Here is a 23471-nt window from a genome sequence, read left to right as displayed (position 1 = left end):
CTATTGACTCCTCCCATGGGGAAAACTTTGACTGATGGATGGGAGTTTATCGTTTCACAGTTTTCAATATTTCATGCGTTTGAAGAGTTTTAGTCATTGCTTGGGCTATGGGATGACATTTTATTGAGGGAAATATTTTATCAATCCAATTAATTTAGGGAACCTCTTCTAACTCTTACTTGGACATCCACACTTTTTAACTGGCCAGTTAAGCCCATCTAGTAAAATGCTCCCTGGGGAGGAAAAGAGCACTGGCACCAAAGCCAGAGTTTAGAATTTTTTTTTTTTGGGGGGGGGGATATGGCATCAATTCTTATAGAAATGTTTAATCAGAACTGATGGAAGCCATGCAAATTGTTCCTGATTTGTGCTTAATTGCCTCAAGAGAAATCAACTCTGAAAGTGATTACCGTTAATTAACTGTAAAAAATAAGAGGTTCCTTGCATTGCTGTTGTGCCCAGCTCCTGAGAACTTCGAGGCAGGTTACCGGCTTATGGGATGGCCAAGCATGCTGTGCTGTGGCAGAGAGCAGGTGTTTCAGAGAGGAGAATTCTGAGGGCAAGAGAAGCCTGGGGACCCATCCAAGTTGATCCAGGAGTATCCTCATGTGCTGTCTGTCCTGTGGTTTGTGGCTGACAAGGACAGTACGCTAAGGAGGGTGTTTTGGCAGCTACTATTGGCCACTCAACCCAAAGACTAACTCTGCAACCTTCGACATCATACTGAACTATTTGTTTTACTTCCACTTCAAAAATCATTTTTTAGTTTTGCTGCTACCTGTTGGGGTACTTTTAAGCTGAAGAGTAAGAGGAAACCTTGGAATGCTTCATAAAGGAGTTGCTCCAGGGATCACATAGCATGTTAGGTACCCTCACGTGTGCTGCCCCAAATCACGTGGGTGGTACTGCCTTGGAGCCGTCTGTCCAGAAATGGCAGCTGGGTCCATGAGTGAGATGGTGGGAGGGATCAGTCGAGTTCAGGGGGAAGCATGGCTATGAAAGCAGGTGGGAATTCAAGGAAGCACCTCTCATCCAGAGGTCCCAAATAGGGCCCTGTGGTTTCTAGGGAGGGCCAGTGCCAGGAAAGCCAGAATAGGCACTTTCCTGAGATTCAAGGGGCAGGGAAGTCACCTGAGGTCAGTCGACAGAAAGCCAGCTGATGCCACCAGAAAACGGAGGTCTTCGAGGAGATTTTAAGAACCACACAGACTCAGGCTCTGCCACAGAACCTGTAGCTATGGACATACTGAGAGATAAAGCCTAGGTCTAGAAACGATGGCAAGAAAGCCATTTGTCCCATGGGATATAAGACAACATTGAACCAACCCCTCCCCCTACCCCCCCCGCCCAATGCTGTCTTGATGCTGATGTCAGAGTTTAGAACTGATAGTTCTCTTCTTAACTCATGTCGGAGCAGCCTAGAGTCTGACTTGGGGGTGTGGAGGGGGAGGGAGAGCAAGGAGGATATTTTAACATACTTTATTTATGTTTTGAAGATTTTATTTGCTTATTTATTGGAGAGAGAGAGAGTGAGTGCGGGGTGGGGGAAGTTAGAGAAAGAGAGAGAGAATCGTAAGCAGACTCTGCACTGAGCGTGGAGTCTGATTGAGGACTCAATCTCACAACTCGAGATCAGGACCTGAGCCGAAACCAAGATTCAGACGTTTAACTGACTGAGCTCCCTAACCATGCCCCTGGATGTATTTCAGGGGATAATGAGTACAATGAAGTGAGTTTCAAAAACTCGTCCTCCACACAGGGACACAGTCAGGACCTTGTTGGAACGACCCCGCAGCGGACGGTTAATCTCAGCACTATCCTGGGGGCAGGCACTCACCCGTGACCCTCTGCAGTGCTCCTTACGCAGATTCACTCTTCCTGGGCGATTGTCGATACGGTCACCTTGCTCAGATCCCACGGTCTTCTGCAAAGTGCTTTGTGCAGTCGTGTGCATTTGAAGGTCTACGAGTAGAAGAAGCCGGAAATGTGGGGTCCGAGCCATCTGGAAGTCAAAGCTGTCTGTGGTGATTTAGCTGTTCCTCACCTGTGTCTTTTCTCTATGTAGTGCTTTGGGCTCCTGGGGCCCAATGGGGCCGGGAAGAGCACCACATTCAAGATGCTGAACGGGGACGCCCCTCCAACCTCAGGACATGCTGTCGCCAGGACTGCCACAGGGTAAATCCAAGACAGTTGCTCTTGCTGCCTAGGGACAGCCCTCATCCCCTCAATCCTGTGCCAGGAGTCTGAGACACACTTCTCTCAAGATTTACCCTCCGGTTAGCTGCCAGGAGCCTCTCCTCAGATAGGGAGGAACTTCCGGGGCCAATGAGATAAGTTGCCCACATCTGGCCACAGGGTCAAGGACATGTCTGCAGAAAGCAGGCAGGGCTGACCTCTTTGGTGACCCCCCCGTGGGCTTGAGGTGTCTGGCTGCTGATGTGGGTGAGTGGGAAATGGCCAGAGGGTGGCCATTCTTGTTTCACCAACAGATCCAGCTTCAGACACCCCTACCTATGGGACATTGGCCCCAGGGAATGGCATTGATTCTCTCGTTGGCCACCCAGACCCCTCTTTCAGGTGGTTGACAGCTTTGGGTCAGAGTGAGTATCCACATGAGAATCGAGATGGTGGCATCTGGGGGAGCAGGGAAGACATGTATTTTCCCTGCTGCAAAGACCATGCAAGATGCTGGGTGTTGCGCACGCCACAGGCTGCCCGAGGCCACTGGGTCCCATGGGGGCTCTATGGGCAACCCCCCAGAGAGAGTTTTACCTCCAAGCATCCTCTGATTCCTTCTTAACTGCACTGTGACTTGGGGACTGTCCCTAGGGGTGTGGGCGCCATCAGAGGCGAGATCGTCCAGTCAGATAAAAGGCCCACTTCTCTATCTCTGCCTGGTCTGGACCGTTAGAAGTTCTCGTCTCTCTTAAGAAAGAGACTCCTGGTTCTAAGCCTCTCTGGAGGCAGGATGGGCTGCTTGATTCTTGCTCTGAATTTGCCCGAGGAGCCAACTTGTCCTGATCACACTAATTAAAATGTCCACTTGCAAGCTTAGGGCTCTTTCCGGACGAGCCCTTCACATGCTGTCACATGTGTCCCAATACAAACGTTTCCATGGCCCCATCTCTGCACACTTTTTCCCTTCCATACCAATTACAAGGCCCCTGGCATATATCTTTTTTTTCTACTGCAGCAAATTGATTGCTAATTGACAATGATTATAATAGATTTCACACGTCTGTTGCTCAACTTATATAAGGAAAACCACGTCCTCCGATGGTCCTTCTATAAGCAGCTCCCGTCTGAGTACCCTGGTTGATTTCACAGTCTGTCTGCTGGGGTCGCAGAGTCTCTCCTAAGCACGCTTGGAAATCATGCACCTGAGATTTGTATATATGGGTTTAAATAGAATAATTGAAAAAAAAAGTTGTTCAAAAATATGAAAATCACCCATGAATTGGCTAATTCTTTGCATCAACAAATACTTCTTGTCCTTCTATGATGTGCCTGGCACTGGGAGGTTTTCTTGGACTCCTAAGGCACAGTGTTAACATTTACACGTCTCCTGCTAGTGTAATTTAAACATGCATTCATCTCTATGTGTATGTATCTATTTTTGGAAAGAGTTTATTTATTTGAGAGAGAGAGAGTGCAAGCAGGGGGAGCAGCAGAGAGAGAAGAAGACTCCCCACTGAGCAAGGAGCCCGACCAGGAATTCGATCCCAGAACCCAGGGCTCATGACGTGAGCCAAAGGCTGATGCTTAACTGACTGAGCCACCCAGGTGCCCCTATATCTAATTTTATCTATTATCCCTACGTGAAGTATGGGTGGTTAAATGTATTTATGTGGAGAGATTCACATGTTAAAATCAGACAAGCATATAAAGATCATTTACTTGGTATTCCTCCTTTATATTATTCCATAAGCATCTCCCAATCCCCTTCAAGAATAGTTCTTGTTTTTCTTTTTTACAAATCAGGCAGGCATGAAATCTCATTGTTCAATTGGTTTGCACTTCCTTGATTATTCATGAACTCGAGTGTTTTCCCACAGTTGTTTGGTAGGTTTCTTTCCTGCCAATTGCCTGTCATGCCCTTTTCCCTTTTCTCTATAAGGTTGTCTGTCTTTTTGTTCTGCTTTAATGTAAGAGTTTTCATACCTGTAACCAGAAACGAATCTTTTTTTAATTTTAATTTTTATTATTTTTAAAATTTTTATTTTTAAAATTTCATTTACATCCAAGTCAGTTAACATGCAGTGTAATATTGGTTTCAGGAGTAGAATTTAGGGATCATCACTTACATGCAACACCCAGTGCTCATCCCAACAGGTGCCCTCCTTAATACCCATCCCCAGTGACCCCCTCCCTCCAGCAACCCTCAGTTTGTTCTCCGTGCTTAAGAGTGTCTTATGGGTTGCCTCCCTCTGTTTTCATCTTAGTTTAGTTCTCCTCTCCTTCCCCTATGTTCACATGTTTTGTCTCTTAACTTCCCCATATGAGTGAAATGATTTTTGATTTTCTGACTTATTCCACTTCATATATTACCTTCTAGTTCTATCCTTGTCATTGGAAGTGGCAAGATTTCATTTTTTCTGATGGCTGAGCCACATTTCACTGTGTGTGTGTGTGTGCATGTGTGTGTACATCACACATCTACACTGTGTGCACATACACACACCCCATCTTTATCCATTCATCACTTGATAGACATAGTTTGGCTGTTGTGGACATTGCTGCTGTAAACATTAAGGTACATGTGCCCCTTCAGATCAGTATTTCTGTATCCTTTGGGTAAATACCTCGTAGTGCAATTGCTGGATGGTAGGGTATCTCTGTAACTGTTTAAGGAACATCCTAACTGTTTTCCAGAGTGGCTGCACCAACTGGCATCCCTACCAACCGGAAACTAATCTTTTGCATGTTTTATGTGTTTTAAGAATTATCTTTCTTTGGTATCTTGAATTTTAACTTTGTTTTATAAGTTTGTATGTGTTGATGTTTGCAGTTTTGACGAAGCCAATTTAGTGTTTTTTTTTTTTCCTTTGTATTTCTTATTCTTTGAATCTTAACAAATTCTTCTCTTTCTGAGGTCAAAAACTTTAAAATTGTCTTTAATTAATAGTTAGAGTCACCATGTGGTAGAAATAGAATTTGATGTTTTTTAAAATATGTGTTTATTTATTTTGTTATTTTTAGAGACAGAGTCGGGGGGCGGGGAGGAGTAGAGGGAGAGAGAGAATCTCAAGCAGACTCCATGATCACCTCAGCACTGAGCCCCGCGTGGGGCTCTATCCCACAACCCTGAGATCAGGACCTGAGCCGAAATCAAGAGTCTGAAGCTCTGCTGATGGAAACACCCAGGCACCCCTTGATATTTTTTCTGTTCTGAGTTCTAGTTTGCTTAATGCCACTTCCTCACCAAGGTGTCTTTGTGTCCATCAAAAGGCACTTCTGTAATAGTGAGTCCTCGGACAGGCTGGGCTCTCAGCTCTGGTTTCTCCTGCTTCGCATTTCCTCCCAGGCGGCTACATTGCCTGCCTGTCCTCCGGGTTCTTAATTTTCAGTATTGTTTGAACTCTTCTGCACCTTTATGATGTATTACTTTTAGGATCCTTTTACCACTCTCTATAAAAATGTCACAATATTTACATCTTTCTTGGGATTGCATCACATTTTTATACTATAATTTGAGGAAATTGAGGTCTTGATGAAATTCTGTTTGCCTTTTCCATGACTGTGGTATATATAGACATTTATTTAGGTCATTGAAAAAATAGCATTCATTTATTTTTAAAAGATTTTATGTATTTATTTATTAGAATTTATTTGGGCGGGCCATGAGTGGGGAGGGGCAGAGGAGGAGGGAGAAGCAGGCTTCCTACTGAGCAGGGAGCCTGATGCGGGGCTCGATCCCAGGACCCTGAGATCATGACCTGAGCCGAAGGCAGACACTTCACCGACTGAGACACCCAGGTGTCCCTAAAAAATATCACTTAGTCACATTTTGGACTTTTCCTTATACATTCCTTGCATATCTTTTTTAGATTTATTCATCCAGATGAATCTGTCTCCATCAAGAAACATTTAATCTCGTTTGTTTGTTTTCATTTTTTCTTCAATTTTCTCATGGCTTGGGACTCGGCCACTGACGTCACAGGGAGTGTGTTTGTGTGTTTGCCGTTTGCTCTCTCTTTTCCTGTGTGACACCTTCTATCAGCTGGGTGGTTCCTTCTTGTGATTCTCTGACTCTCCCGTGCAGAACCAGGTCTTGTGTTGAAGACTTTAGGGTTCCCGCTTGCAGCCATAGGGAAACCATCCCATTTCCAGTCACGGCACGGCTTTGCCTGGTGCTGACCTGCTGAGAGGCCTGGAGGATGAGCAGCCTTCTTGTACCCCGAGTTCCCAGCCCGCTTCTCTCAGCCTCTTTCAGGAGGAGTGAGGCTGTGCTGTAGACCCAGTTACCACACTGGACCTGATTCTGGTCCCTTGTCATCACACAGAGGTGTGTTCAGTCCCCGTTACGTCCCCCTTACGAGTGTGTTCAGTCTTGCAGGGGCCAGACCTCCAGATGCTTTATGTAACTTGGAGCCAAAACCCAGCAGGCAGTGGCTTGAGATCCTGGTCTCCCTTCCTCCTTGTTTCTGATGCCCGGAGATGTTCGAGATGTTTTTCTTTTCTAGACACTAATTACATAACAAAAATGAAGCAAATAAAATCTAGTCATCATTTTTTGCGTGTACAGAAAGACATGCAAAGCATTGTGCCCGCAATTTCCACTGAGATTTTAATTGATTTTATGTTGCATTTATAGATTAATTTGGAAAGCACTGAGATTTTTATTCTGTGCAAACCTTTTTATTCTTCCGCAAACCTTGCACTATCCAAGAGCTCTCAAAGTACTATGAAATGGTAGTGTATCTATTGTTCACTCCAGTAGTAGTAGTTCTGTTTTGTTAAATGTGGTGGTTTGAAACCCATGTGCATAGTATGTGTCTTGTTAGTGTTATTCTGCAATTTTATTTAAAGTTCTTCAAGGCAAACATTAAATTTATCATTTTAACACTCATACAGATGAACCCGTTGTAGTTCTTTTTCTTTTGACATATTTATGTCATTAAGGAAAGATTTTTGATTACTGAGCTCTTCCTACCTTTCTGCAGTAAACTGAATTTTATCACAGATGTACATCTCCTTTCGTTTACTTAAAAGTAGTTTGTTGTTGAAAACTTTCATTTTCTAACCCTCCTGTTAAATTATTCTGATTTTTAATCTTTGTTGTAATTTTGACTATACTATGTGAAAGACCCATTTACTTAATTTAAAAATTTTAACTCTTTCAGTGCCCCTGGGTGGCTCAGTCAGTTAAGCATCTGCCTTGGGCTCAGGTCATGATCTCAGAGTCCTGGGATCGAGTCCCGCATCAGGCTCCCTGCTCAGCGGGGAGTCAGCTTGGGACCCTTTCTCCTTTTTCCCTCAGCCCCCTGCCCTTCCACTCTCTCTCTCTTTCTCAAGCTCTCTCAAATAAATAAATAAATAAATAAAAATTGTGTGGGACATAATAAAAAATAAATATATACAATAATTTTAGACTTGCCAAAAAATAATATTTTTTAAGTACTTTTAATTTCTAACTGATTCTAACTTCTTGATTTGAGTGGTTTTTAAAGTCTTCTTCCCCTAAATAAATGATCAAATCATTAAGTGTACAAACATAGTTCTTTGTACAGCTCTACCTTGATCCTGAAAATGTAAAAAGTATTATTACTGTCACTGTCTTTTAAATGACATATATAATTCTGCGTTAATCTTTTAGAAAGTTTGATGGAAGAGCATTTCTGAGATTCAAAAACTTGTGTTTCTTGGTTTAATATTTTAAAAAATTTCATTTCAAGAACCTTTCCATATATACACACATGCGCACAGAGTAAGTTATAAATAGAAAAATAGTTATAAATAGAAATGTTACAAATAGAAGTTATTTATAATTTATAAAAGATATATAATTAAGTCATAAATAGAAAGGAAGATCTCAGTGAATTTTTACAAAGCAGATATACTTTTATAGTCTGTATGTAGCGCAGAAAGAGAACAAGACCAATACCCTTTAAACCCTTCAGATCCTAGACTAACACCTAACCTGATATTTTTTTTGAGAGGGAGGGAAAGTGGGGGAGGTGTAGAAGGAGAGAGAGAGCCCCAAGCAGACTCCCCTCTGAGTGCAGAGCCCGATGTGGGGTTCGATCTTACAGCCCTGAAATCGTGACTTGAGCCGAAACCAAGAGTCAGACGCTCAATTGACTAAGCCGCCCAGATGTCCCTGTCTGTGTTGGCTCTTTACTGTTGTAATTGCTGTGTCGGTGGGCAAAGATACAATTATGCTTTGATTGGTCTGCGTTAGTTGATAAAACGTCAATATTTCGAACTATCCTGTTCAACAGCAGACAGCAGAACCAATGGGCTGGGGAGTGTTTGAGTTACATGTGATCCTGTTGCAGACTCTGGAAGGGAATTGCGTCTATAGAAAGGAATTTGTCTCAGGTTACTATGCTGTTGATTTTCCCTGCAACTGTAGAAGGAAGAGGTGTGTTTTTGTTTCTTCGGTGCGTGTGTTGTGTGTGTGTGTGCATGGTGTGTTTCCGTAACGTCTCTACGAGTACAGATGGACAAAAGAATCTGAATTTCCAAAGCCAAAAAAAAAAATATATGGTCTATTTTCCTCATCCCTGGAAGCCTGACTCCTGTTCATAATCACATCCCATCATTTGTAAACTAATTGGAAAATGAAATTCAAATAGCTGTTCTTGAAAGAAAGAATACATTTACATCTCCTTCATGGCCTGCAAGTCCCTTATTATGCTACATATCTGCGTAATTAGTTTAATTATAACTAAATCACACTTGCATTAATTATATTTTTAACCTTGATTATTTGTAATGTTAATTGCACGTTGGTATTCAAGGAATTAAATGGGTAATTAGAACACAATGGAATCTTTAACTACATAGAGAGCCACTATGTATCTTCCTGCCCATGAAGCTCATAACTTACTGACAGCTAATTGGAATACATCGGCACCGTCGTATATCATTTTGAGGTCCCCTTTGTGTCTTTTCTGAGGTTCTATTATCAGGAACAGAGCTGTTTTCTTTTTGTTTAATTTATTAATGTCTATGAATGCATGTCCTCCAATTAGAGAATAGGTCTAGAATTTCATAACTGACCATTATAATTTGGTTTAAATTATCTGTAGCTCCTGGTCCAAGGCCAGTGGTCACGGATGGAAAGACCGCAGGCCAACGATCGCATATGCATGTTGGAACTGGATGGCACTTGGTCAGAATGGGCTTCCTAGTTTGTCACAGTCCCCGGCCCTCCTCATTGCCTAGTTTGTGACACCATTGGATGTGTAGGTAGATTGTTTGTGGCCTCTCTAGACAGAATAAATGCTAATCACAGTAATTACAAAGTACTGTGACTCTAGTGTTCACCAAGCATCCCACTACATGAGGGGCTTGGCGTTTGTGATCTCATCTGATGGTTGTGACAGCCTGGGGAGGGGGACCTCATCCTGACCAAACTACCCCCAGGTGCAGAAGTCAGGACTTCTGGAAAGGGGCAGAGGATGTGAATCCAAGTTTTCAACGTAGAAGTTGCCAGATCGCTTGCTATTGGAATTCAGGTCACTGATTGTCACTAGAGTAGCCAGAGGACTCAGGCACTGCCTCAGAGCCAACCAATGCCGGCCTGTCCCTTTCTGGAAGCAGATCAGACTCTGGAATTTTCCAGAGGGATAAGTTGCGTAGCCTCACAATAGGGAAGTCACTCCTCAGTCCTGGCTGTGAGGGACGGACAGTCTGCGTGAGGCTCGGGTGTGGTTCTGTTAGCTCTTGGATCAGCCAGCCCTTCGCACTCCGTGTGTCACATGAGTTCATCAATGTCGAGTTGCTAGCAGCCTTGTGTCTGTCAGTCTGTGCCAGCTTTGTGCTGGTCCTGCTGACTGAGGATTACCCACAGGTAGCTATCTACAGGGTGACAGAAATCTGAGCAAACTCCAAACCCTGTTAGTTTGTTTCCTTTCAGTTCACCTCTCTTACCTGCTCTTGATCTGTTTTTTTTTTTTTTTTTTTAAGATTTTATTTGTTTATTTGACAGACAGAGATCACAGTAGACGGAGAGGCAGGCAGAGAGAGAGAGAGGGAAGCAGGCTCCCTGCTGAACAGAAAGCCCGATGCGGGACTCGATCCCAGGACCCTGAGATCATGACCTGAGCCGAAGGCAGTGGCTTAACCCACTGAGCCACCCTGGCGCCCTTGATCTGTTTTTTAAAAAGATTTTTCTATTTATCTTAGAGAGCATGAGCAGGGGGCCGGGCAGAGGAAGAGGGAGACGAGCCGACTCCCCAGGACCCTGGGGTGAGCTGAAACCAAGAGTCAGATACTCAATGGAATGAGCCCACCCGGGTGCCCCTGCCTGTTCTTGATCCTGCTTCTTACTTCCCGTAATCGGTAAGACTTTCACTCTGATCAGCAACATGATTGTGTATATATAATACACACACACATATATATGATATATACACACACATATATATACATGTATATATATACATGTATATATATATACACACACACACACATATATATATACGTGTATGTATAAAGTATTTCTTTCAAAAAGAGCTTTTATATGGCAAAATTTTAGCTTTCTCAGACATATATACACTCACATTATAGTATTTCTCTGAATTTGTATTGGCCATATATGTGTATGTGTATATATATATATGTGTATGCATGTGTATTGTTATATATTATATTACATTTATACATACACATATAGTACATATGTACATATATAAAATTATATGTAATCTTTTTGGTGAAACACCATCACTTTAATTTGCACTTTAGAAAGCAAACAAGCTGCCCACAAGGAATGGTCAGAGATCTCGAAGTATAGCTCCTCGATTTTCCAGGCCACTGTAGGGAACTTTTAACTTCCCTTTCAGAAACTTCACAACTTCATGTATTTCAAGATGCTTCTAACTTAGTAATGATGTTACTAAATTTCCCTGAGGCCATTACGTAATAGTTCTCATAGAAAACCATGATGCTTCTCAAGCAGAACTATTAAGAAGATACTCATACCTGGACATTTTATAGGACAACTGCAGAATCCAAACATACAGATAAGATCTTAAGGAAAGAAGAGAGAAAAAGACCATAAAGAAGTAAAATTAGGCTTGTGTTTGTTCAAAGCAGCAGTCACTCACCATGTGTGCCTTCGAAGCTTCATAATTTTTTTTTAAGTTTATCTGAGGGGGAGGAGCAGGGGGAGAGGGGATTCCAAGCGGACTCCGTGCTGAGCCTGGAACCCGACACGGGGCTCGATCCCAGGACCCTGAGATCCTGACTTGAGCTGTAATCAAGAGTCAGATGCTGAATTGACTGAGCCCCCCGGGTGCCTTCAAGCTTCCACTTAAATACATTCACTTATAAATCCAAGTCAGTGGCGCGAGCAGGGCAGTATATGAGTTTAACAGTGTCTGTTTCAGTCAGATACAGAACATTTCCACGGTTACAGGAGGTTCCCTTGAGCTTGTGCTGAGTTAAACCAAAGACCACCTTCTCAGCAGCAAGAATATAAACAGAAAGGACAGAACGGCAGCGTGCAGGAAGGAGCTGGAAGAAAGCCTCGGCAGGTGGTCAGTAGCTGTACACCTGAGTAAGGATTATGGATAATTTTTATTTCTTCCTTGTTTGCTCCTTTCCTTTCCATATCTTGTATTATGATCATGTGTTAAATTGTCAGGCAATTAAATACTAAATACTAGAAAAACTCTTTTAAGGCATAGGCATTCTCGGGGTCCCTGCGTGGTTCAGTTGGTTGATTGTCTGACTTCGGCTCAGGTCAGCATCTCAGGGTTCTGCATTGGGGTCCCTGCTCAGCGGGGAGTCTGCTTCTCCCTCTCACTCTGCTGCTCCCCCTGCTTGTGCTCACTCTTTCTCTCTCTCTCAAAGAAATCAAATTTTTAAAAAGACAGGCATTCTTGTCACACGTCAGACCAACATTTTTGGAGTCTGTTACATTTTAATGCATCCAGTTGGGACAGACCTTTCTTCTCTGTCGTCCCCCGTTGGCTTCCTTCTGTCTTGATTGATCACTATCAGAGAATTCGTGGGAGCAATAACCATTAGGCACTAATATAACCATCACATTGCCAGGTGTTCTGGGTATCACACTTAGGAACTTGTACACACATTACTGTGCTTCATTTAAACCACTGTAATACCAATATTACAAAAAAGGCATAGCACTCATTGTTGCTTATAAAAGCCAGATTTTTCTTTAGACTAACATGAGTCCCAGATCAGGGTAATTTAAACCATAACCTCACCAACTAGGAATTACTTGAAAATTTGTTTCTCTCCCATCTTAAATTAAATGGTGATTTACAATACCAATGTCAGCTTAGAAAAACAATGAAGGGAAAACATCTATAATCTTACATGAAGTGATTTTTATTCTTGAAGTCCCAGTTTTGAAAAAAATAAGTTCTATCATCTATCCATACCTATCATCTATCATGTGCGTATGCATTATATATATATTTATCAATAAGTTATATGTACCCATCTATCATGTATGTATTATGCATGTGTGTATCTATCATGTCTCTCATGTATCTATCATGTCTCCATCATCTCTGACTTACCTGTCCTGCACACAGACATACACACACACACATAAAGACATATTGTTGCTATAATCGTATTAACTGTTCACTCGTTTCATCCGGCTTTCCAGTTTTCACATCCTATCACGGGAGTTTATCATTCGTGTTCCGCACTTTCCATACTGATGCCCTCCTCCTGTTTCACTGGATTTCTACATCTGCACGTACTGAGCCATTTCTGTATCATACAATTATATTCTTTTTTTTTTAACTCTAATCTCATTTTTTTAAAAAAAGATTTATTTATTTATTTGAGAGAGAGAGAGAGAGAGAGAGAGAGAACACAGGGAGGAGGGGTAGAGGGAAAGAGAGAATCTTAATCAGGCTCCATGCCCAGCTCAGAGCCCAATGCAGGGCTTGATCTCATGACCCTGAGATCATGACCTGAGCTGAAACAGAGTCAGACACTTAACTGACTGAGCCACCCAGGCACCTCAACACAGTTGTATTCTTGAATTTTCCTTTCTTGGAGCAAAGTGTCTCTTGGATCCAACCTTCCTATTCTGTAAGAGACAGTGGTGTCTGTTGTGTGGAGAGCCTAGACATGGCGGGGGGCACAGACCAGCCATCAACACTGATGTCACTGGGGCAGGCCAGATTGTCACTGTTCACTGATGGTTTCCAGGAGATACGTGGTGCCTTCTGCCTCAAGCTTCCCAGGGGAAGGGGATACCCTGAGTTCAGAGTGTAGAAGCTTGGTTCTGTGCACATTACCTGCCCACATTTACTGCACATCTGCTAACATATTACCTTAGATGGGGTCTACGCTATTCGGGGTGTCATTCTGACCCATGACCAACAGAGCTGTTGCACCACTAGAGCTGAGAGTTTCATTCATTCATTCAATCATTCATTCATTTGTTTTTGAGAGATAGAGTTTGAGGACGGAGGGAGGGGCAAAGGGAGAAGAGAGAGAGAATCCTAAGCAGGCTGCATGATCGGCCATGCAGAGAGCCCCATGCAGGGCTCAGTCCTACGGCCCTGGGATCATGACCTGAGCTGAAACCAAGAGTCGGACGCTTAACTGACTGAGCCACCCAGGCCCCTGTCCCCTTATCATTTCCTTTGTTCATGGAAAATTCCTTCAGTATGTGGAGAACTGCTGACCTCTCACATGTAGTGTGGGGTGTAATTTATTATTCCCGCACTGGGGCTGTATCCTATGCTAACATACATCTTTCTGGGTTTCTATACTGACCTACCACTGGAATTACATCATCTTGGGTTATCTGTTTCATTACAAAGGGATATTAGAAAAACTCTGAAAACCTCCGGCAGAGAATGTCCCTCAGCATTTTGTTCATTAAAGGATAATGTTCACTGAAGACGAATATCGGGGCTATTGCTTCCTTTCGTAGACATTTAAACACAAAAGCTAGATTGAAGTCTTCATCAATTTACAATCCTTTTTTCCCTGAGGTTATTCTAACATTTGATTTCCTTTGTCCAAAGATTGTCAGAAGCAATCTCAAACTTAGAGGTTATCTATCAAGCTGTGTGAAAGTTTTAACACGAGATTTTAATGTTAAAATCTGTTTGTAGGAGTGCCTGGGCAGCTCAATGGGTTAAGCCACTGCCTTCGGCTCAGGTCATGGTCTCAGGGTCCTGGGGTTGAGCCCTGCTTTGGGCTTTCTGCTTAGCGGGAAGCCTGCTTTCCCCACTCTCTCTGCCTGATGCTCTGCCGACTTGTGATCTCTCTCTGTCAAATAAAAAAAATCAGTTTGTATATTTTCTAAGTTCATTAGCTCTCCATAAAAGTCCCCTGTATACACCGTTCTCCTGTGGGTACCCTCCCTGCCTGGGAGCCAAGCCTTCCTCAGCATTGCATAAGATTTCTGATGCCCATCATGTTCTCTGTGTTCCTTCTTTGACCCTCTTTCTATATTCCCCATGTACCTCTTATATCTGGTGAGCTCCAGCTGTCCATCAGAGTCAAGCACAAACAAGTCTATGGCCACCCTTTGGGAAGATAGAATTATTCTCACTCCATCCCAAGCAACACTTGACCATATTACCATTAACATATCCTGTCACATTGTGTTTCATATTTCATAGGTAAGTTTGCTGGATCACGAGCTATCTGAACCGATACCTAGTAGTTCCTCAATAAATGCTCAACCCCTTCCTCTTATGGGTGAAGAGCTGAAGGCCAGGCCGGTGAAACCCTTGCCTTGGTCACAGAGTGTGGAGTTAGTGGTGACTGTCTTCTCAGTCCCAGCACTCATTCCCTTCCTCCTTCTCTCTAACATCTGTGGGAGGAAGCAAAAGGAAAATGCCAGATGTGGTAGGGCTGATGGTCCGACTCACTCAGGTATGGCTTTGGCAGGATGATGCTAAGATTGGATGAGAGAGTGGTCATTGACCTGGCGTACCTATGGCTGAACAACCGGAAACTGTGTGGACATCAGTATTTATTTCTTAGGCTGGTTGGAAAGACTTGGTTTCTCACAGGAATGATACCTCTAAATATGGTTGATATCTTGAATTTCCCATATCGCTTATGAGTATAGATGGTAAAATCTGCGGGGTGTGTGTGTGTGTGTGTGTGTGTGTAGGTTTAAACCCAGGGAATGGACTTATTCTAGCCTTTAGAAGATGAGGTAAAAACATCTTACTGACCCATGTTTAGGAAAGAAAACAATATGGAGGCATGATATTCTTTCTGAAATGACGTGCAGCCAGCGTGGAGGGTGCAGATCCAGTTACTGCCTTTGTTCATGGGCTCAGAAGCTTCTCCCAACACATGGCTCCTGTCCAAGAGCCAATGAACAGCTCATGGACAGTCCAGTTACTCAGGAACCAGTTGTAAAAACAGCCCTGAATTCACCTGGTGAAGGCTCTGGGGGACACTAGTGAGTAGACTCTGGGATGATGTGTGCACAGTGGCCATAAAGCATCAAGCAGTTTGAAGGCAGACAGGTTTAAAAATCTGACTCGGAAGGAAAGCTGTTCTGTGTTGGCTCTTTTTATAACTCACTCTGACGGCTTACAGACTGCTGATAATATAAAGGGAATTAAATGCGTGAAGTGAGAGGTAGAACCCAGGCAAGGTCTTCCTGAATATTGAAACACTGGCTTGGCAGAAACCTCTCAGAAGACTCAAAACATTCTATTTAATTTTCAGAATTCCTTGCTGGGTTACATCATTAAATAAAGAAAGCAGGGGAAAAAGCTGGTCAGGTCACATCCTGATAAAAGCCGCTTGGAGTTCATTTTTATGTCAGATCCTTACTTGAAAAATGTCTTGCCTTTCCAAGAGGTGCGGAAGCATAAAGCGTACAGAACATTGTGACCTCCTTTATCGGGTGCGGATAACCAACATGCGGGGGTGTGCAAACCATGAGATAGGGCAGGGCATTTTCTAATAACATAAGTGATTGACAGTGGGCTTGATGTACACAATGGTTCGTAGCATCACTCCCAGATAGGCTGAGATTTTAACCACAGGCTCATCTTCTAGGTCAGGTGGGATGAACTCTGGCTTAGATGTTAGACTCTGGCCTCATCCCATAGCGTCATTGTCATGTGACCTTTTCTGTGCAGATTTCCACAAGGCTGTGCCCACTTGGTGTCTCCATCTGGTTTATAACAAAGCACCACTGAAATGGGTCCTGTTCACCTAAACTCTGAGGTATCGATCGATCTCTCTAGACAATTCTTTTCTCCTACATGTTGATAAAGTATTTTAGCTACTCACAGAACAGCAGGTATTTGGGCTAACAAAACAGACCTAGAGAGGCCACAGGATGCTTTGACTTAATGTGTCTTTAATGCTACTTAAAGACCTAGCCCCACTTTGGTTCAGGAGCCTCGGGCTCCTTTCTGCAGACAATCTACCAAACTACCCACAGCAGTGGATACCATTCATAATAAATGCCAGATCTCTTATGTGTAAGATTTGAGCGGGGCAGTGTCCATTAACTGAGCGCAAATGCAAACGTTTTTACTTGCAGGGCCAACAGAAGATGTTCTGCTCTGACAGTAGAGGAAAGGGCTCTTCATTCCATTCCAGTGTGAAATCTTGTCCTTAATTTAAAAATGTCACTCCCAGGGGCACCTGAGTGGTTCAGATCATGATCCCAGGGTCCTGAGATCGAGCCCCGCATCAGGCTCCTGCTCAGCGGGAAGCCTGCTTCTCCCTCTTCCACTCCCCTGGCTTGTGTTCCCACTCTTGCTGTGTCTCTCTCTGTCAAATAAATAAATAAAATCTTAAAATAAAATAAAAATATCACTCCCCTGTCACTCAAATTTAGGCAGCCATTAGGGTCCTGGGTGATGAGTAGTTCTGAAGACAGAAGGACGATCGTACTCTTTCTGTTGTTAAATTCCCACATCCCCAGCTGCCATTACTAACCTGTTCTGCATCTCAGAGACCCCAACGGGGAAGGAATAAACATGGGTGTGAGCATTGCGGAGGCAGGAGAGGCCTTGGGGCCACTGAGCAGTGAGAAGAAACATTTAAATAGATCTCCCACATCTTTAAATGGCTTGTACTGTTTACACAGAAGTTTCGGGGCACCTGGGTGACTCAGTCTGTTAATCATCCGTCTTTGGCTTAGGACGTGAACCCAGGGTCCTGGGATCAAGCCCTGGTTCAGGCTTCCTGTTCAGCAGGGAGTCTGTTTCTCCCTCTGCTGCTCCCCCTGCCCTACTCATGTGCTCTCTCCCTCTTTCTCTCTCTCTCAAATAATTAAAATCCTTAAAAATAAATAAATAAATCTAAATCGCATAGAGCTAGTTAGCTGATTGGGGCAGGGCTGTTAAGAGACCAGGAAAACTCATTCCAGCAGAACCCAGATAAACGTATTTCCATGCTGAAGCCGGTGCAAGGAGTTTTATAAGTTAACACGTGCAGATGAACCATTTTTAAAATGTGAACTTTACATGGAGATGTAGAACAGCTAAAAATCATAAGTACGGGGCTGGATGAATTTTTATTGTGATAGTCCATGCACATGGTCTTCCCCCAGGACAGAGACCATGCCGGGACCCAGAAGCCCCCATCATGGACGGTCTCAGTCGAGAAGCGTCCACACGGCAGGGCTCAGTGGGTTAAGTGTCTGCCTTCGGCTCAGGTCATGATCTCAGGGTCCTGGGATTGAGCCCCGCATCGAGCCCCGCACCAGGCTCTCTGCTCAGCAGGGAGCCTGCTTCCTCCTGTCTGCCTGCCTCTCTGCCTGCCTCTCTGCCTACTTGTGATCTCTGTCTGTCAAATAAATAAATAAAATCTTTAAAAAAAAATGGACTTGTACAACCCGATTTGTGTTTCTCTTCTTTTGTTTGGCGTATTGTTTTCCAAGTTTATCTGTGTTGTAGCATGTGTTAGTATTTTGTTTCCATGACTGAACAATGTTCAGTTGAATGAATGTCTCAAATTTTCTCCATCTGTTCCTCAACGGAGGAACATTAGGGCGTTTCTGCTATTTCACTACTCTGGGTCATGCTGTCACAAACGCGGAATGTGTGAGTTTTTTTGTGGCTGTATGTTTTCAGACCTTTTGAGTGGCTAGCTGAGAGTCATCCTGGGTCACATACAGCAGATAATCAGCGGAGCAGCTGAGAACACAAGCTGCTTTTTAAAGCAGCTGCACTATTTTATATCCCTACCGGTAGTGCACTAAGGTTAGAATGTTTCCACGCCCTCCCAATCATGTATTATGTCCCTTCACACCTAGCAGGTGTGAAGCGGTACTTCACCGTGGGTTTGACTTGCATTTTCCTAATGGCTAGTGGTGCCAATCATATTTTTTTTCTATGCTTATTGACAATTTGTGCATCTTTGGAGGAATCTATATTCAGATACTTTGCCCATTTAAAAAGTTGGGTTACGTGCAATTTTGTTCGTAAGTTGTAGGCATTACTTATGTATTCCAGAACAAGGACATTATTAGATATATGATTTACCAAAAAATCCACCACTTGTATAAGCTGCATTTTTATATTTTGGGGGAGGGTTTAAATTTTTTAAAATTTATTATTACTTTTTGTAGCCTCAATTTTTTATTTATTCCACTAAACATACTCGTTTTGGAGTGGAAGTTAGAGATTCATCTTTTTTTTTTTTTTTTTAAGATTTTATTTATTTACTTGACAGAGACAGAGAGATCACAAGTAGTCAGAGAGGCAGGCAGAGAGAGAGGAAGAAGTAGGCTCCCCGTTGAGCAGAGAGCCCGATGCGGGGCTCGAACCCAGGACCCTGAGATCATGACCTGAGTCAAAGGCAGAGGCTTTAACCCACTGAGCCACCCAGGCACCCCTAGAGATTCATCTTTTGCGTACAACACCCAGTGCTCATTGCAACATGCGGCTCCTTAACGCTCATCCCCCACTCCCCTCCCCTCCAGCAACCCTCAGTTTGTTCTCTATTGTTAAGAGTCTATTTCCTGGTTTTTCTCTCTCTTTTTTCTCTCGATATTCATCTGTTTTGTTTCTTAAATTCCGCATAAGAGTGAAATCAACTGGTTTTTGTCTTTTTCTGACTTTACTTACCATAATACACTCTAGCTCCATCCGTATCATTGTAAATGGCGAGATTTCATTCTTTTCCGCGACTGGGCATACCCCCCACATCTTCTTCACCCATTCATCAGTCCACGGACATTTGGGCTCTGTCCATAGTTTGGTTATTGTGGACATTGCTGCTATAAACATAGGAGCACAGGAGCCCCTTCAAATCAGTATTTCTATATCCTTTGGGTGAAAACCCAGTAGTGAGATGCTGGGTCGTAGGGTAGCTCTATTTTCAACTTCTTGGGGAACCTCCATGCTGTTTCCAGAGCGGCTGTACCAGCTTGCACTCCCACCCAAAGGGAGAAAGGCTTTCCATTTCTCTGCATCCTTGTCAACACCTGTTATTCTTGTGTTGTTGATTTTAGCCGTTCTGACAGGTGTGAGGTGGATTCTCATGGTGCTTTCGTTTTGCATTTCCCTGATGATGAGTGACATTGAGCATCTATTCATGGGTCTGCTGGCCATCTGAGGGTCTTATTTGAAATAGAAAGTCTACTCAGGTCCTCTGCCAATTCTCAGTTGGATTATTTGGATTTTCTGGTATTGAGTTCTAAAAATTCTTTATATATTTTGGATCCTAACCCTTTATTGGATATATCATTTGCAAGTAGCTTTTCCTATTCACTAGGTTACTTTTTGTTTTGTTCATTATTTCCTTTGCTGTTGAAAAGCTTTTTATTTTGCTGTAGTCCCAGTAGTTTGGTTTTGCCTTTGTTTCCTTTCCTGTATGTGTCACAGTTTCTTTACTTCTCAAGGACGATATATATGTTTTGTTTATCAAATCATTCATCAGTGAACACTGTTCTATCCGCCATTTGTTGTGAGTAATCAATCCTTCTGTGGGCACAGATGCATGAATTGATGTATGAGTGTATTTGTATTACTGCTTTCAGTTCTTTTGAGTATATACTCAGAAGTAGAATCACTGAATCATATGGTCGATGTTTATTGTTTTTTAGTTTTCTTGTAGAAATGCCATATTGTTTTCCATAGCACCTGCACTATTTGATATTCTAAACAAAAGTGTGCAAGGGCTTCAGTCTTTCTGTATCCTACCAATACTTCTTACTTTTTGTGTCTTTTTTTCATAACCAATTCTTGTCTTGTACAAGAATGAGTGAACAGCTAAACAGGTACAACACGACTGTTATTGTTCAAAAACTGGAACAGAGAAGAAGGAGTAGAACTGTGAAAATAATGTATGGACTTATGAAATTTTAAGAAACTACTAAAACAATATACTTAGGATTTGAAAAGGGAAAGTTCTATAACATGAAGGGGGAAATGTTTCATGACAGAATCCCCCATTGAACTTTAAAGAGAAAAGAATATGGACCTGATATGGACTGTATAAAGGAATAAAAGTACACAGTGGGACACCTGGGTGGCTCGGTTGGGTAAGTGTCCAGCTCTTGGTCTGGCTCAGCTTGTGATCTCAGGGTGGTGAAATCGGGCCCCGTGTCAGAGTCTGCCTGAGATTCTCCCTCCCTCTCTGCCCCTCCTGCTTGTGCTCACTCTCTCTAAAAATAAGTAAATAAATCTTTAAAATAGTACACAGTAGGTCATAGCAGCAGTTTTCTGGTATATTTGTCATTTATAAGAATAGGCTTAAAAGTATCAAATATTAAATTAACAGTGTCATAGATGTACCTTTTCCAAGTATAGATTAAAAGTTAATTGAAGGGGCGCCTGAGTGGCTCAGTTAGTGAAGCCTCTGCCTTCAGCTCAGGTCATGGTCCCAGGGTCCTAGGATTGAGCCCCGTGTTGGGCTCTCTGTTCAGCAGGGAGCCTGTTTCCTCCTCCTCTCTCTCTGCCGATCTCCTCTGCTCATGTTCTCTCTCTCTGTTTCTTTAATAAATAAATGAAATCTTAAAAAAAAAAAAGTAAAATAAAAATTCATTGAATTGATGAGTAAGCGAGAGGTAGATAACATAGGGAATGGAGAGAGATATTTAATATGTGGTTCTTCGTGTGTCAGAGGCAGACAGCGTAGGAACAACGAAACACAACTCTAGTGGAAGAGTTACTGATGCTGAACTGTGGTCCAGCAGGTCAAGGGTTTGGAAATCCTCCTTCACATCTTTGCAACAGGAAAATAACTGAATAAACCAAAAATAAGCAACTCTTCTTAGATTCGTCAGACCATTGAGGTCACAGAGCACTCTTCAGCCTGCCCACTCGAAGAGGCTGACCAGTAGAGTCACAGCGTCCCAACTCACCAGGGGAACTAGCATCAGTAGGAACCCTTAAGCTCTAACTGATGAGTTGCTACAAGTTCAGTGTGGGCTCCCTTGAGAGATGAAGACACCCAGTGGGCCTGGTCTCGGGCCCGTGCACTTTTGTGAGTTTTATTTCCCAGAGCCTCATGAGGTTGCCAATCTGTTGTAGAAAAATCTCTTGGTGCTTCTCTGGGGGAGAAGAGTAATCATTTTGAAAAATGCCCAAAGACTTCTGTTCTTCCTAATAGGAAATATTTTTACTAGGCCGTAACCAGTGGGTGTTTTAGCAGTGCGTAACCAGCCTGGGGGAAGGGCAACACCCCACACCAGTCCCCGTGAGCCCTTGATGTGGGGGAAGGAAAAGCCCAGCTCAGGTTCGCTAAAATACTGATTTCTTTTCTTTTCCTTTTTAAAAAAATTAAGTTAAATTTTTTTTCAGTGTTCCAAGATTCATTGTTTATGCACCACACCCAGTGCCCCATACAATCTGTGCCCTCCACAATACCCACCACCAGACTCACCCATCCCCCCATCCCCTCCCCTCCAAAACCCTTAGTTTGTTTCTCAGAGTCCACAGTCTCTCATGGTTCGTCTCCCCCTCCGATTTCCCCAACTCCCTTCTCCTCTCCATCTCCCTATGTCCTCCGTATTATTCCTTATGCTCCATAAGTAAGTGAAACCATATGATAACTGACTCTCTCTGCTTGACTTATTTCACTCAGCATAATCTCCTCCAGTCCCATCCATGTTGATACAAAAGTATTCATCTCAAAACCACATTGAGAGACCACCTTACACCAGTTAGAAGGGCCAAAATCAACAAGACAGTAAACACCGTGTGTTGGAGAGGATGTGGAGAAAGGGGCACCCTCTTACACTGTTGGTGGGAATGCAAGTTGGTGCTGCCACTCTGGAAAACAGTGTGAAGATTCCTTAAGACATTAAAATAAAATACTGATTTGTAAAGATAGGCTTATAGACACTTCCCTTCCACACACCTCTCCCCACCTCTTCAGTAAGTCTTCTGTGTGGTAACAGGGAATCACAGCTAAAAGAAGTGACCTCCAGACCCTGTTTATGATGAAGTCTGCAGGAAGCTCAAAGACAACAGGCGAGATAAAAATAGGACACCTGAGGAGATTTGCCCTCTGATACTTCATCTACAGAAAATGATAATTACAAATTAACTCCAAGCTGGATAAATGTACCTTCACAAGAAAGACACATCTACCTACATCTCTTTTCTTTTCTTTTTTTTTTTTAAGACTTACCTATTTATTTCAGAGAGAGAGCATGTGAGTGAGGGGAGGGGCAGACAGAGAGGGAGACAAGCAGATGCCCTGCTGAGTGGGGAGCCCAATGTGGAGCTTCATCCCAGGACACTGAGATCATGACCTGAGTTGACATCAAGAATCAGAGGCTTAACTGACTGAGTCACCCAGGCACCCTGTACCTAAATTTCTTTTTATCTGATAAATAATGTCCAATTTTCCACCAAAAGATTACAAGGCACACTGAAAGACAAAAAACACATTCCATAGAGACAAAATGAGAGTTAAAACCAGACTCTGATATGGCAGATGGTGCAGTATCAGATTGGGAATTTAAAATAACTCTGATTGATGTACTAAGGACTGTAAAAGTAGACATTGTGAAAGAACAAATGGGTAATGTTAGCAGAAAGATGGACACTGTTTAAGAAGAAAAATGCTAGGGGCACCTGGGTGGCTCAGTCGTTAAGCTTCTGCCTTCAGCTCAGGTCATGATCCCAGCATCCTGGGATTGAACCCCGCACTGGGCTTCCTGCTTGATGGGAAGCCTGCTTCTCCCTCTCCCACTTCCCCTGCTGTGTTCTCTCTCTGTCAAATAAATAAATAAAATCTTAAAAAAAAAAAAAAGAAAAATGCGAGAAATCAAAAGAAACACAGTCAGAGAGAAGAATGAGAATAAAAAGAATGAGAGAAGGAAGAACGCCCCTGATGGGCTCATCCGTTGACTCGAC

At 43.0% G+C, this 23471-nt stretch overlaps 1 protein-coding gene across 1 annotated transcript in view; it reads left to right on the top strand.

The window, feature by feature from the left end:
* ABCA13 (ATP binding cassette subfamily A member 13) overlaps positions 1 to 23471 on the top strand; it is a 320534-nt gene that overhangs the window by 256215 nt on the left and 40848 nt on the right. The window contains exon 56 of the mRNA XM_059172525.1: positions 2066 to 2175. Within this exon, the coding sequence (XP_059028508.1) occupies positions 2066 to 2175 (110 nt within the window). The remainder of the gene's footprint in view (positions 1 to 2065; positions 2176 to 23471) is intronic.

Source organism: Mustela lutreola, chromosome 4 (assembly GCF_030435805.1).
Source record: "Mustela lutreola isolate mMusLut2 chromosome 4, mMusLut2.pri, whole genome shotgun sequence".
NCBI classification, from domain to species: Eukaryota; Metazoa; Chordata; class Mammalia; order Carnivora; family Mustelidae; genus Mustela; species Mustela lutreola.
Note: the sequence above shows the minus strand (reverse complement) of the source record. Positions and strands in the feature narration are given on the sequence as shown.